General features: G+C 45.7%; 1 protein-coding gene across 1 annotated transcript in view; it reads right to left on the bottom strand.

Moving 5' to 3' along the window:
* The window catches only part of LOC120938061 (solute carrier family 22 member 7-like), a 31093-nt gene extending 22584 nt beyond the window's left edge, over nt 1-8509 (bottom strand). The window contains exons 1-4 of the mRNA XM_040351735.1: nt 7829-8509; nt 4553-4656; nt 3710-3864; nt 1814-1982 (exon numbers count right to left, since the gene is read on the bottom strand). Coding sequence (XP_040207669.1) covers nt 1814-1982; nt 3710-3864; nt 4553-4656; nt 7829-8254 — 854 coding nt within the window. The 5' untranslated portion in view covers nt 8255-8509. The remainder of the gene's footprint in view (nt 1-1813; nt 1983-3709; nt 3865-4552; nt 4657-7828) is intronic.
* Nucleotides 8510-15937: the final 7428 nt, after the last annotated feature.

Raw genomic sequence — 15937 nt, 5'->3', positions numbered from 1 at the left:
ACTGGAAGACTTTTGTAAGGAAGAATGGGCAAAGATACCTCAAACAAGAATTGAAAGACTCTTGGCTGGCTACAAAAAGCGTTTACAAGCTGTGATACTTGCCAAAGGGGGCAGTACAAGATATTAACTCTGCAGGGTGCCCAAACTTTTGCAGATGCCATTTTTTTGTTTTCTGTAATTTTGAAAGTGTAAATGATGGAAATAAAATCTAACATTTTTGACATATTATAAGAATGTCTAATCTGTAATTTGATGCCTTTTGGAGATTTTCCCATCTTTCCTTGGCTTCGTTATGCACTTAACGCCCGCCGCACGACTACGACCGCACGACTACGTCCGCAAAATGGCACGGACAGGCAGATGGGCGTAAATATACGTCCTTGCCTTTGCGCGGGTTGGGGGTCCGATCGGGACCCCCCCCCGCTGCGTGCGACGGGCGGATTCCCTCGGGGAGTGATCCGGGACGACGGCGCGGCTATTCGTTTATAGCCGCTCCGTCGCGATCGCTCCCCGGAGCTGAAGAACGGGGAGAGCCGTATGTAAACACGGCTTCCCCGTGCTTCACTGTGGCGGCGCATCGATCGTGTCATCCCCTTTATAGGGGAGACACAATCGATGACATCAGACCTACAGCCACACCCCCCTACAGTTGTAAACACACACTAGGTGAACACTAACTCCTACAGCGCCACCTGTGGTTAACTCCCAAACTGCAACTGTCATTTTCACAATAAAGAATGCAATTTAAATGCATTTTTTGCTGTAAAAATTACAATGGTCCCAAAAATGTGTGAAAATTGTCCGCCATAATGTCGCAGTCACGAAAAAAATCGCTGATCGCCGCCATTAGTAGTAAAAAAAAAATAATTAATAAAAATGCAATAAAAATATCCCCTATTTTGTAAACGCTATAAATTTTGCGCAAACCAATCGATAAACGCTTATTGCTTTTTGTTTTACCAAAAATAGGTAGAAGAATACGTATCGGCCTAAACTGAGGAAAAAAATGTATATATATTTTTGGGGGATATTTATTATAGCAAAAAGTAAAAAATATTGCATTTTTTTCAAAATTGTTGCTCTATTTTTGTTTATAGCGCAAGAAATAAAAACCGCCGAGGTGATCAAATACCACCAAAAGAAAGCTCTATTTGTGGGGAAAAAAGAACGCCAATTTTGTTTGGGAGCCACGTCGCACGACCGCGCAATTGTCTGTTAAATCGACGCAGTGCGAATCGCAAAACCTGGCCTGGGCATTTAGCTGCCTAAAGGTCCGGGGCTTACGTGGTTAATACAAATTTTTACCTGGGGTGCCCAAACTTTCCATCCCCACTGTACCATGTGGTCATCCAACATTATCCTGCCGTACAGAAAAACAGTTTATCTCTGGGGGATTTTTCATTTTCTGATATTAAAATCATCTGTGTATGCCACAGAGAGACACAGAGCATCGCAGCACAGAGATACAACACATTATGCAGAATGTTACACCCTGAAGATGAGCAATACTAGAGACAAATGCAGAGCATTGTGCTGTGAAGATTTTATACACCTGGGGAGAATTGTTTCTTGGGGAGTCTTGACGTTGTGGAGAGATGTACAATGCATTGGAAACATCCTATACTATACTCTAGGCAGATGTGATTTTGTGAAGAGATTGCAGAACATTGCACCAAGAAGAGCGTTGCGCTGTGTAAAGCAAGGGCAGTGTGCTGGCAGTGTTCTCTGGAGATCCAAGGATTTTTGAACTGGAGAAGATGAGTGAGAAGAGAGCTTATACATACTGTCAAAAAATTATTTCCTGTTATCTCACCAGATGCTGATAACAGCCGGGACAAGGGGGGCAGTGATGGCCACCAACAGCCAGCGCCAGTCTCTCAGGAGATACGCCAACAGTGCCAGGGCACAGTTCCCGATAGACCAGCAGAAGCCAGTAATTATACCAGCGTCAGTGCGATGCCGTGCGTCCACCCACTCCACACCTAAGGGGTTTAAGAAAAAAACATCAGATAACTGGCCTTCCTGCCAGGTCTGACCCACAAAATACTTAATGACCCCAACCAAATCCCTCCAGACCCCATCAGCCCCCCCCCCATAGCCCACCAACTCCCATCTGTCCACACCAAATACCCATTTCCCCACCAAATCCCCTCTGACCCACCATATTCCATTTGACCGATCCGTTACCCCCTGGCCCACCAAACTCTCCCTCTCTTCACTAAATCCCCCTGATCCCATTAAATCTCCCCTGATCCACCCCTTCCCCCCCACTCCTCATCCCACCAAACTTCCTCGTTCCCACCAAATCCCTCTTGACCAGTGGCGGTTCGTCCATAGAGGGCGCTGGAGCGCCGCCCCCTCTGGCTCTCGCCCGCCACTGAGTCTAATAACATACATTCATGCATTGCATGAATGTATGTTATTGTTGCCAGCTGCCGCTGGTCTATTAAGATGGCCGGAAATTGAGCGCCGGCCACCTGAATAACGGCAGCTGGTTGGCTGTGCGGAAGTGCCTATCAGAGCCAGCGGCTCTGATAGGCTTTCCGAGTACAGCCCTCGGCTCCCGGATGTCTTATCCTCGGAAAGGAACGGGGGGTGCATCCCTTGGATAAGACTGACGGCCGTCTCAGCCAATCAGGTTCCCCGATTCTGGTTATCGGTAACCTGATTGGCTGAAGCGTCACCAAGGTGGGAGAAGAGGACATCGAGGGACATGGAAGGAGTAAGGTAAGTGCATTTTACAGAGCACAGCAGCGACAATGGGCACAGAGGCGACAAAGGGCACAGTGGCATCAATGGGCACAGTGGTGACAAATTGAACAGTGGCATCAATGGGCACAGTGGCATCAATGGGCACAGTGGTGACAAAGGGCACAGTGGTGACAATGGGCACAGTGGCAACAATTAAAGGGCACAGTGACATGCACAGTGGCAACAATGGGCACAGTGGTGACAAAGGGCACAGTGGTGATAATGGGCACAGTGGCAACAATTAAAGGGCACAGTGACATGCACAGTGGCAACAATGGGCACAGTGGCGACACTTAAAAGGCACAGTGGTGACAATTGGCACAGTGGCGACAATTGGCACAGTGGCGACAATTGAGGGGCACAGTGGCTGCGTTTGATGGCATGGCACAGTGGTGACAATTGATGGCACAGTGACTGTGTTTGATGGCACAGTGGCTGCGTTTGATGGCATGGCACAGTGACTGCGTTTGATGGCATGGCACAGTGACTGCATTTGATGGCATGGCACAGTGGTGTGAATTGATGGCATAGTGACTGCATTTGATGGCATGGCACAGTGGTGATAATTGATGGCACAGTGGCTGCGTTTGATGGCATGGCACAGTGGTGACAATTGATGGCACAGTGGCTGCGTTGCATGGCACAGTGGTGACAATTGATGGCACAGTGGCTGCGTTTGATGGCATGGCACAGTGGCTGCGTTTGATGGCATGGCACAGTGGTGACAATTGATGGCACAGTGGCTGCATTTGATGGGCATAGTGAGGCTGCAATTTTTTTCTTTTTTTTTTTCGTTTGCGCCCCCCTCAAAAATTTTAAGCACCAGCCGCCACTGTCCAGATCTTCTTCCAAATCTTGCATCTTCCCTCATTCTTCCTCACCTCCCCAGGTCTTCCTTATAAACCTCATCCTCCGTGCCACCTACTGTATGTCACTCTCTCAGTCCTGGAGTACTTACTTAAAGAAATTATATTGAGAGTGAGTCCTGAAAAAGTGCATCCAGAGAGGGCCGAGCAGACAGCAAACATAAAGTATGATATGGAACTGGCAGACATTCCCCCAAACACTATCGCCAGGAGCATGGAGACCAAGAGCATCACTCTGCGGCCGTATCTGAAACATAATGATAAATTATAGGCTGAAATTCCTGACCAAAATCATGAAATGCAACCTGGCATCCAAGGTTTACTTTAAAACATCCTACATTATTGCTGCCCACATTTTTATTGTCTACACACCCCATCCATCCACCCTACAGTCCCAATTCATCAACCTTACACTCTAAATGCATTCACCCAAACTTCCCCATCCATCAACTCTTCATTCATTTTCCATCCACCCTACACTCCCCGTCCATCCACTCTACATTCTCCATCCATCCACCCTACACTTCCCGTGTACATCCACTGTACAATCCTCTTCCATCCACCTTAATCTCGCCATTTTCCCACAGTACACTCCTATCCATCCACCCTCCACTCCTCGTCCGTCTATCTTACACTGGCTGTCCTTCCAGCTTACACACTCCATGCATCCACCCTACACTTCCTATGTCCATCCACCATACAGTCCTCATCCATCCACCTTAATTTCACAATGTTTCCACACTATACTCATCTATCCACCCTACACTCCTTGTCCATCCACCTTACACTCCCCATCCAGCCAGCCTAGAGCTCCGGTCTATTCGCACAACATTCTTCATCCATCCACCCTACAGTCCCTGTCCATCCAGCCTACACTCTCTGTCCATTCACTCTATGCTTGCTATCCTTTCAGCATGACCTGAATTCAAACTCACCGGTCAGACAGGTCTCCAAAAATGATAGCGCCCACCGTCAATCCAATAAAGAAAAGAGTGGCCAGAGCTTTACTCAACCCTCTGCGGCTACACACCAGATCCCACTGCAATATAAAAAGCACTAGTAACTGTGTGGTCCCGGGGACCACATCATTTCCATTTTTCTGACCATCACCTTTTAACCTGAGCAGAAAGAATATGTCTGGTCTATAGTTCTGGGTAGACTCATTATGTGTCAGTTTTTTACCAATAGGAAAGAAACACTCAGCTGCTCCAATATTCATAATCAATGTAGTTTACATGAATGATGTGAATGACACAGAACTTGTATTTTAAGATGGATAATTCTGGAGTCATCGGGTACATTGTCTCATTATGAGTATGCACAGATAACAGCCACTTGGTCTTCATAAATTACCCCTGAGGCCCCGTACACACGTCCGAGAAACTCGACGAGCAAAACACATCGTTTTGCTCGTCAAGTTTCTTGTGAAGCCGCCGAGGATCTCGGCGAGCCAAGTTTCCCCATTGACTAACGAGGAAATAGAGAACATGTTCTCTATTTGGCTTGACGAGTTCCTTGACGGTTTCCTCGGCCAAAAGTGTACACATGACCGGTTTCCTTGGCAGAATACGGCTCCTATCGAGTTTCTGGCTGAATTCTGCCGAGAAACTCGGTCGTGTGTACTGGGCCTTACTCATAGGTGTGTGCAAGGGGTGTGCCAGGTGTGCCTGGGCACACTCTAATCCTGGAGTTGGCAACCTGTCAATGGTGGGCATGCGAAAGGTAAACTGCAATCCTTCCTTGCCAACCCTCAGAACCTGGACAGAAGAAGTGGCAGGGGTTGAATTTAGTGGAACTGATCTAAATTTTCCTCCTGCAGCAGCCGAAAAGTTCAGCTGCCACAGGAGGAAAATATAGGGGAAAAATATAGGGTATGGGTACTAATATATACCACCCCTCCTTTCCCTGTTCCTCTTCCTTCTGTTGCCTGGGGGACCCTTGCTCCCATTGTTTCAGGATAGAGAGTGGGGAAGAGGCCGGTAAATATGTCAAATGCATATGTGTTATAGCTTTGGGGTGCACACCCTAATGCAACAGGCTGTGCACACCTATGCCCTTACTCCATAGTCACCTTCAGGAAATTTTGTAGACGTGTACATATTACCCTATTATGACCCAATGGGAAAAAGCTATCTAGGAGAACCAGGAACTTGAGGAATGGCATTCCATAGCGCTGGCTGCTTCCAGGTCACTGATCAATACTTCAATAATAGAAGGAAATTATAAGGTTTTATTAAGGTGGTACTTGGTGCCGACTAGATTGGCCACTTTTGTTCCCAGGGGAATCTTCCAAATGCTTTCGGGGCTGTGGTCAGGAAGGGACGGCATACCATGTATGGTGGCAATGCCCTAACTTCATATATTCCCTCACCCAGATTAACCTGACCAAGTCCCCAAGACATGTGCTCTTGGGTTGCAAGATTGAGGAAGCCTCCAAAAACCAAAGACGGCTCCTTTCGTTCATTTTCGTATTAGCCAGAATCACAATAGCTTAGAACTGGAAGTCAGCAGCCATACCATTTGACCAAATTAAACAAACTTTCTTGGCTCATGTTAAACGAAAGACTGGCGGCAATTGTGCAGGATAAAATGAAGCAATTTAATAAAATATGGGATCCATGGATCAGATACTTGACAAATGACCCCCAGACACTCACTGACTAAGGAGTTTCCTGGGGGAGGTAGCACAGAGCTTGCAGTCATCCCCCCCCCCCACCTTCTCTTATCCCCCCACTGTCTCTTCTTATCCTCTGAGACTCTGGTGTTGTCGGGCTGGGTTCGCCCCTCTGCAGATTGGGAATGTGGGATACCCCCGAATATCTGGTGGGGTGACCTGCATCTCCTGGCATGGAGGGCGCGCCCTAAAATTGTTATAAGGATACAGGTCGTAGTGAGAAGCTCAACATGGATGGCCCACTACATAACAGGTTTAGAGACTTCTTAACCAAGATATAAAATGAGAAAAGGAAGACAATAAAGAATGTGTCATCCGTCTGAGGAGAAGGCGGACTATCCGTGGTTTCACTGTACGTTATTCTGTATACAAAAACTATACACTGTTAAAGTCAATGGCATGGTCCTTACTTTGTATTGTGAAAAACTTGAATAAAAAACTATTGAAAATTAAATACACAATATTGCTTATATCCCAATAATCCATGATTAGTATTAGAGTGACCTTACCACCCAGAATGCTTTTCTGCGGAAGTTCATTGTAGAAACTATACTATATGACTGTATTCAGTGGAGCTCTTGGGCTTCATGTGGTTGTTCATACCTTAGCTAAGCTTTATGCCTCGTAAACACGACCGTTTTTTCCGAGGGGAAAACTGCTATGAGAGCTTTTCGTCGGGAATCCCAGCTGTGTGTATGCTCCATCACAGTTTTTCAGACGGGAAAACTGCCGGACAAAAAAAAGAGAGCAGGATCTCTTTTTTTCCCGTCAGGAAAATATCCTGGCGGGAAAACCGTTTGTCTGTATGGTTTTCCGACGGGCAAAAAAATGTGCATGCTCAGAAACAATTCGATGCATTGCTCAGAAGCATTGAACTTAATTTTATTGGCTTGTCGTAGTCTTTTACGTCACCGCGTTCTTGGCAGTCAAAAGTTCACTGGAAAGGCAGGCTTGAGAGGAATTCCGTCGGGAAAACCATAGTTTTTTTACCCGATAGGAAAACCGGGCGTGTGTACGGGGCATTACAGTTGTGCAAGTTTTTTTTTTCTTTTTCATCCAGGCAATAAGCAACCAATAGTTGCGCTGACAAAATCTCTAATGCCGTGTACACAGGATCGGAATTTCTGACAAGAAAACCGTGGATTTTTTCACGCTGGAATGTTGGCTTAAACTTGTGTTGCATACACACGATCACACAAATGTTGTCGGAAATTCCGAACGTCAAGAACGCGGTGACATACAACTCTACGACGAGCCGAGAAAAATGAATTTCAATGATTCAGAGCATGCGTAGGATTTTTGTGCATCGGAATTGCATACAGGTGATCGGAATTTCCTACAAGAACTTTTCCCGTCTGAAAATTTGAGAACCAGCTGTCAAATTTTTGCTGTCGGACATTCCGACAGAAAATGTCCGATGGGACCTACACACGGTCGGAATTTCCGACCAAGAGCTCACATCGAACATTTGTTGTCGGAAATTCCAACCGCGTGTACGCGGCTTAATACTTTAATTCCTGAGACAACAAGACCCTACCTGAGTAACGGTGGTGGAGGAGAAGGTGGACAGGTCATATTCCCAGCCCTGGTCACAGCTCTGCACATCAGACCCATTGATGGTCTCCTGGGATCTGTTGAGGATCAGGTGAGGCTGTGGCTGAGAGTACATCTTACAGGAGCTGAAGGTCCCATCTGGTTCTTGGGGGATGTTGATGAAGAGAAGATCCTCTTGGCTCAGGTTCCCAGGGTTCCTCTGGGTAGAGATGGCACAGTGGTGGGGTGGCACAGCTGAGATGAAGACATGCTGTAGAAAGTGGAGCGGGACAATGAGCCGAGGGATACAAAGAATCAATAAAACCATAACCTGAAATCTTCCAAATCCTCCGGCCTCAATGAGAAGATCATCAAAAGTCATTTTTCTGGAGGCAGTCCCTGTGTCGGAGGGTGATGGGAGAGAACCCATTGTCTGTCTAAGGGATGAACACTCTGGTCAATGGAATTTGAGTGCAAAGACACCACATGGAAGGATTATCCAAAAATTAGGACTTCAGTTGTGATGGTATCTGGTACCTCTCTGTGGTCTCTTAAAGGTTTGAACTTCATCAGCTTCAGCCTGTGGACTCCGGCTCATTCCTACTCTTTGCACCCAGGGGTTCCAGGTTGTGTAAGCTTCTTAGTGGAAATAATTGCATGAGATGCATCCAGTCCTAAAGAAGTGGGTCTGGGAGGTTGCCTTGATGGTTGAGGGCGTTGACATTTTTTTTATGGACCAGAACCTTTACTGTACATTAATCACAGCTACTGGCAGAAAATTGATTTAAACTGGTGATCTGGGGAGCTCATCGTACACAGTCACAAGAGTGAAGTGAGGAATATGTGTGTTGTAACAAAACCTTGACGAAACATTTCAGGAAGGGTACAAGTTACCTAAAATGTTCTAGCCTGCAGAGAGAAACACATCAGCAGTTTTGTACAGATTATAAAAGGGTCTTTATATGCCAGCTCATTTTAACAATATTATCATAATTATTATTTTTATTTCTTTTTTGCTAGCAAAAATCTTGCCCTGAAAATTGCAGACAGGCATGGTCTATACAGTTGTGCTCATAAGTTGACATACCCTGGCAGAATTTATGATTTCTTGGCCATTTTTTAGAGAATATGAACGATAACACAAAACTTTTCTTTCACGCTGAAGCCATTTATTATCAACCAACTGTGTTTACTCTTTTTAACCACTTAAGCCCCGGACCTTTAGGCAGCTAAATGCCCAGGCCAGGTTTTGCGATTCCGCACTGCGTCGTTTTAACAGACAATTGCGCGGTCGTGCGACGTGGCTCCCAAACAAAATTGGCGTCCTTTTTTCCCCACAAATAGAGCTTTCTTTTGGTGGTATTTGATCACCTCTGCGGTTTTTATTTTTTGCGCTATAAACAAAAATAGAGCGACAATTTTGAAAAAAATGCAATATTTTTTACTTTTTGCTATAATAAATATCCCCCAAAAACATATATATAAAAAAAAATGTTTCCTCAGTTTAGGCCGATACGTATTCTTCTACCTATTTTTGGTAAAAAAAATCGCAATAAGTGTTTATCGATTGGTTTGCGCCAAATTTATAGCATTTACAAAATAGGGGATAGTTTTATTGCATTTTTATTAATTTTTTTTTTTTTTACTATTATTGGCGGCGATCAGCGATTTTTTTCGTGACTGCGACATTATGGCGGACACTTCGGACAATTTTGACACATTTTTGGGACCATTGTCATTTTCACAGCAAAAAATGCATTTAAATTGCATTGTTTATTGTGAAAATGACAGTTGCAGTTTGGGAGTAAACCACAGGGGGCGCTGTAGGAGTTAGGGTTCACCTAGTGTGTGTTTACAACTGTAGGGGGGTGTGGCTGTAGGACTGACGTCATTGATCGAGTCTCCCTATAAAAGGGATCACTCGATCGATATGCCTCCACAGTGAAGCACGGGGAAGCCGTGTTTACATACGGCTCTCCCCGTTCTTCCGCTCCGGGGAGCGATTGCAACGGAGCGGCTATAAACGAATAGCCGCGCCGTCGTCCCGGATCGCTCCCCGAGGTAAGCCGCTTGCCGCACGCAGCGGGGGGGGGGGGTCCCGATCGGACCCCCCACCCGCTAGAAGGCAAGGACGTATATATACGCCCATTTGCCTGGACGTGCTATTCTGTGGACGTAAATAGGCGTGCGGCGGGCGTAAAGTGGTTAAATCATAATCACAACAGAAACTACCCAAATGACCCTGATCAAAAGCTTACATACCCCAGTTCTTAATACCGTGTATTGCCCCCTTTATCATCAATGACAGCTTGAAGTCTTTTGTGGTATTTGTGGATGAGACTCTATGGCCCAGATTCACAGAGAGCACGGCGCACATTACTCCGCCGTAGAGTAACCAATGTACGCTACGCCAACGCAGCGCAGAGAGGCAAGCGATGCATTCAGCAAGCTATTGCTTCCAACGCTGCGCCAGCGTGGCGTGGGATTCGAAGACGTATACCGGCGTAGGTGGAAGTGGGCGTGACCCATGCGAATGAGGCGTGACCCCATGCAAATGATGGGCCGAGCGCCAGACAGATACCTATCATGAACTGCGCATGCACCGCGACGTGGACGCATCCCCCTCCGATGAAGCTGTCTGATGGTCTGATGTGCCCACACACCATCGGTTAAAAAACGAAAAACAAAGTTCAATGCTTCCAAGCATGCGTCGACTTGATTCTGAGCATGCACGGCCTTTTGACCGATGCTTTTGCATACTATTGCAACTATCGGTTAGGCGTCCATCGGTTCAATTTTAAAGCAAGTTCTCTTTTTTTTGACCGAAGGATAACTGACCGATGGGGCCCACACATGATCGGTTTGGACCGATGAAACGGTCCTTCAGTCCGTTTTCATCGGTTTTGACTGATCGTGTGTATGCGGCCTTAGAGTCTGCAAAAGACTTGAGACTGGGGAGAAGGTTCACCTTCCAGCAGGACAATGACCCTAAACATACAGCCAGAGCTACAATGGAATGGTTTAGATCAAAGCACATTCATGTGTTAAAATGGCCCAGTCACAGTCCAGACCTAAATCCCATTGAGAATCTGTGGCAAGACTTGAAAATTGCTGATCACAGACGCTCTCCATCCAATCTGACAGAGCTTGAGATATTTTGCAAAGAAGAAGAATGGGCAGAAATGTCCCTCTCTAGATGTGCAAAGCTGGTAGAGACATCCCCAAAAAGACTTGCAGAGAAAGGGGGTTCTACAAAGTATTGACTCCACAATTAGGTGCCACTTTGTGTTGGTCTATCACATAAAATCCCAATAAAATACATTTACGTTTTTGGTTGCAACATGACAAGATGTGGACAATTTTAAGGGGTATGAATACTTTTTCAAGGCACTGTGTGTACAGTATATGTGTGTGTAAGTAATTGGCCTATCAGTGGCGCGTCATAACTGTTATCCTTGCTGTGTCTGCACACTGTGTCAGTCGACTGCCCGGAGGCTTCTCTGATCTGCACATGATAGGAAATGTTCTTTACGCCAAGTCATTTCACTAAAGTATGACCGTTCCGCGTCACGGCTTATGTATGTGAATGTAGCTGCCTCTTCATGCTTGTTCCCGAGATGGACTACACGTCTACATGCAAACTCATTCAGAGCCTGGTGGAGTTGTATAATGATGGGCTCTATGTAGTGATGAGATGTATCTGTGCAGGATCGAGAGCTTACACTGGACAAAAAAGAAGCTGGAAAATGGCAAAAAAAAAGAAAAAAAAGAAAAGAAAAACAGATCAGTGGTAGACTTAGGCCCTTTCACACTGAGGAGTATTTTAGGCATTTTAGCGCTAAAAATAGCGCATAAATAACACCTGAAATACTCCTGCCCCAGCATTCTCAATGTGAAAATCTGAGGGCTTTCACACTGGGGCGCTGCGTTGGCGGGAGAAAAGAAAATCTCCTGCAAGCAGCATCTTTGGAGCTCCTTCCCATTGAAAACAATGGGACACCGCGGTAATACCGCTGACGATGCGCCTCTGCAGAGGCGCATTGCCGGCGGTATTAACACTTTTTCAGCCGCTAGCGGGGGTTAATACCGCACCGCTATCGGCCGAATACCGCCGCAATTCCGACTAAAAATAGAAGGTGCTCTGGTCAGATGAGACCAAAATGTAACTTTTTGGCCTAAAAGTAAACCCTACGGACTAATAGGTAGATTCAGGTACTTTGGCATAAAGTTAGGTCGGCGTAGCGTAGCCTGTTTAGGCTACGCCGCCGTAAATTAGCTAGGCTAGTGTTAGGTTCGGTTCTGGTTCTGTTGCCTAGGCTGGACCTTGGACAGGTGAGATTCCCTCGCTAGCGAGACAATGAGGACACATACACTTATGTTGTATCGATAATTGCAAATTGCTATATTTACATATTTTATACAGTGTGCATTGCGGTTACGTACGCCGCACGGGCCTATTGATTTAGACGTGGACGTAAACAACGTAAATCCTGATTCGCGGACGACTTACGCAAACGACGTTAAAATTTCGAACCTCGCGGCGGGAACGGCGGCCATACTTTAACATAAAGGCCTTACGGCGGCCATACTTTAACATAAAGGCCTTACGGAAACGATGTAATTCGACTGCGGCGGCCAGGCGTATGTTCGTGAATCAGCGTACAAACTAATTTACATAATCTACACCGGCCGCAATGGAAGCGCCACCTAGCGGCCATCCGAAAAATTGCAATCTAAGATAGGACGGCGCAAGCCGTCCTATCTTAGATATGTTTAAGCGTATCTCTGTTTGAGCATATGCTTAAACATACGGCGGCGTAGATTCTGAGTTAGGCCGGCTTATCTACTGATAAGCCGGCCTAACTCTACCTGAATCTACCTATAAGAGTGGGATGTGGGATGTCATTAAAGTTCATGTTCGTGTAAAGGCAGGCGTCCCAATACTTTTGGTAATATAGTGTACATGATTACAACACAACACCCATTTCGTGGATCCCTGTCCACTTCACCAGCAAATTATAGGTCAGCGCAAAAGTAAGTAAGGCAGGCGTCCCAAGACTTTTGGTAATATAGTGTATGTAACGGTCACCACCGTTTACGATATTCCATTCCATCGCCCCACGACAGCTTATCCGACACTCCAACCATCCAACAGACACGATCCATTCCCGCAGAATTAAGACGAGACACACACAGCTCTGTTCTTTCTGGTTCCAAAATTAATGAATCTTTTAATGGTAAAACTCATGTTTTTTATACAGTTCGCAACCAAAAAGCATGTTACAGGGAAAATGAAACTCTCCACCCCCAAAACATCACACAATGGGGCTTCATACACATTCTTTTAGATAATGACATTCAGATGAGTTACCGCATTTTTCGCCGTATAAGACGCTCCGGCATATAAGACGCACCCAATTTTAAAGGAGGAAAATCTAGAAAAAAAGATTCTGAACCAAATACTGTAGTAAAATATTTGCCCCCCACTCGTCATGACCATCACACCACCCCCACATTAGTAATAGCCAGTAACATTGCCCCCACATTAGTAATAGCCAGTAACATTGCCCCCACATTAGTAATAGCCAGTAACATTGCCCCCACATAGTAATAATAGCCAGTAACATTGCCCCCACATAGTAATAATAGCCAGTAACATTGCCCCCACATTAGTAATAGCAGCCAGTAACATTGCCCCCACATTAGTAATAGCAGCCAGTAACATTGCCCCCACATTAACAGCCAGTAACATTGCCCCCACATTAGTAATAGCAGCCAGTAACATTGCCCCCACATAGTAATAACAGCCAGTAACATTGCCCCCACATTAGTAATAGCAGCCAGTAACATTGCCCCCACATAGTAATAACAGCCAGTAACATTGCCCCCACATTAGTAATAGCAGCCAGTAACATTGCCCCCACATTAGTAATAGCCAGTAACATTGCCCCCACATAGTAATAACAGCCAGTAACATTGCCCCCACATAGTAATAATAGCCAGTAACATTGCCCCCACATTAGTAATAGCAGCCAGTAACATTGCCCCCACATTAGTAATAGCAGCCAGTAACATTGCCCCCACATTAACAGCCAGTAACATTGCCCCCACATTAGTAATAGCAGCCAGTAACATTGCCCCCACATAGTAATAACAGCCAGTAACATTGCCCCCACATTAGTAATAGCAGCCAGTAACATTGCCCCCACATAGTAATAACAGCCAGTAACATTGCCCCCACATTAGTAATAGCAGCCAGTAACATTGCCCCCACATTAACAGCCAGTAACGTTGCCCCCACATTAGTAATAGCAGCCAGTAACATTGCCCCCACATAGTAATAACAGCCAGTAACATTGCCCCCACATTAGTAATAGCAGCCAGTAACATTGCCCCCACATAGTAATAGCAGCCAGTAACATTGCCCCCACATAGTAATTATAGCCAGTAACATTGCCCCCACAACTCACTGTTGCAGATGCATGGCAAGATCGCGGCGCGCGCTCTGCTAGGAATAAACAGATCCACGAGCAGAGCAGTGATGACGTCAGCGCGCCGGGTGTAGTAAGATGGCCGACCGCTCCGGAGCTAGGCCAAAGCCGCGGTCTTTCCTAAGGCTGCGGCGGCGGTGCGTTCCGCGGAACGCAGATCGGTCAGGCGAAACAGTGTATTCGCCGAATAAGACGCACCGACTTTTCCCCCCCAGTTTTGGGGAAGAAAAAGTGCGTCTTATACGGCGAAAAATACGGTAATTATCCCCCAGACGTCCTGACTCCAACAATAAGCTATTCACCTGCATAATACACATTCCTAAGTCAGACGTTCTGTCTCCAACAATAAGCTATTCACACCTGATCATCAATAGAATTTTCACACCATACAGTGTCATTAGCATCCACAATGAAAGGTCTTTCAGAAGCCAGACTCAATTAACACCTCAAAGTTAGACATCTGATCTTTACAGACTTTATTAGTACAATAGGCACAAAACAGTATTAGCATCACACAATGGACAATGGAATATCTTAGGGGTCTATTGACCTGGTGTGGGTCAGCATGAAATCACCTGTAATATGTCCAGATCTCCTGCAATACATGAATTATCATTTCTTAGCCATCCTATGCCCAAAAGGGGCATAGGATGACCCTAGACCCAAGAGTCATTGGTGAAGCTGGCACAGGAGTACCCCACATCCTTCAAAGGTCTCTGGGTGTCACGGGCCATTCCGTTACAGTGTATATCATTTGTAATGATCATATGATGGATGTTTACTGGTTTGCAATTTTTAAAGGGCTAGTGGTACAACCAATATTTATTTATTTTGCACTTAAAGGGACAGCGCTTCACATGTATTTGTTTTACCTGAAATACAGGCAGTCCCCGAGTTACCAACGGGCTAGGGACTGTAGGTTTGTTCTTAAGTCAAATTTGTTCGTATGTCGGAACAGTACCTTTTTTGATGTTCTGTCAAAATGTTCCCGCCGTCTAAAAGTGGCCGCGCATGCGCAAAACGGCAGAGACGTCACGCTGCCTCCCTTTCGTAATTAGGAGTCGTTTCCGATGTTCTGTCGAAAAGGTGCCCGCCGTCGAAAAAAGTGGGTGCGCATGCGCAGAGCGGCAGAGACGTCACGCCGCCGTCCGTTTGTAAGTAGGAGTCATTTTAAGATGTTCTGTTGAAATTTGCCCGCATTTGAAAAGTGTGCGCGCATGCGCAGAACGGCAGAGACGTCACGCCGCCTCCTGTTCGTAAGAAGAAATCGTTCGCAAGTCGGATGTTCGTAAATTGGGGGACTGCCTATATATAAAAATTTGACCGACTCACTTATCAATAATATAAACTGAAAAAAGTCAACAAAATCCCATTAAACTGGAGGCGTAAACAAATCATTTTTTTTATTGCACACTTAATTTTTTACAGCAGCATATGAAATTAACTGGCCATGACCGCATCAGAAAATATCTGCCTATGTGATCTCACAATGACTTCCACTATGACTTTTATCCTTTTACTGATTTCCAATCACCTTTAAAAAATGTAATAATTTGCAGCTCACCAGGTTTTAAATTTTCCAGGAAAATGTATCGATCCTGCCAGAAATCCTGTCACTTGTC

This window comes from Rana temporaria, chromosome 4, assembly GCF_905171775.1.
Source record: "Rana temporaria chromosome 4, aRanTem1.1, whole genome shotgun sequence".
NCBI lineage: Eukaryota > Metazoa > Chordata > Amphibia > Anura > Ranidae > Rana > Rana temporaria.
This window is presented reverse-complemented; position numbering and strand designations above follow the sequence as displayed.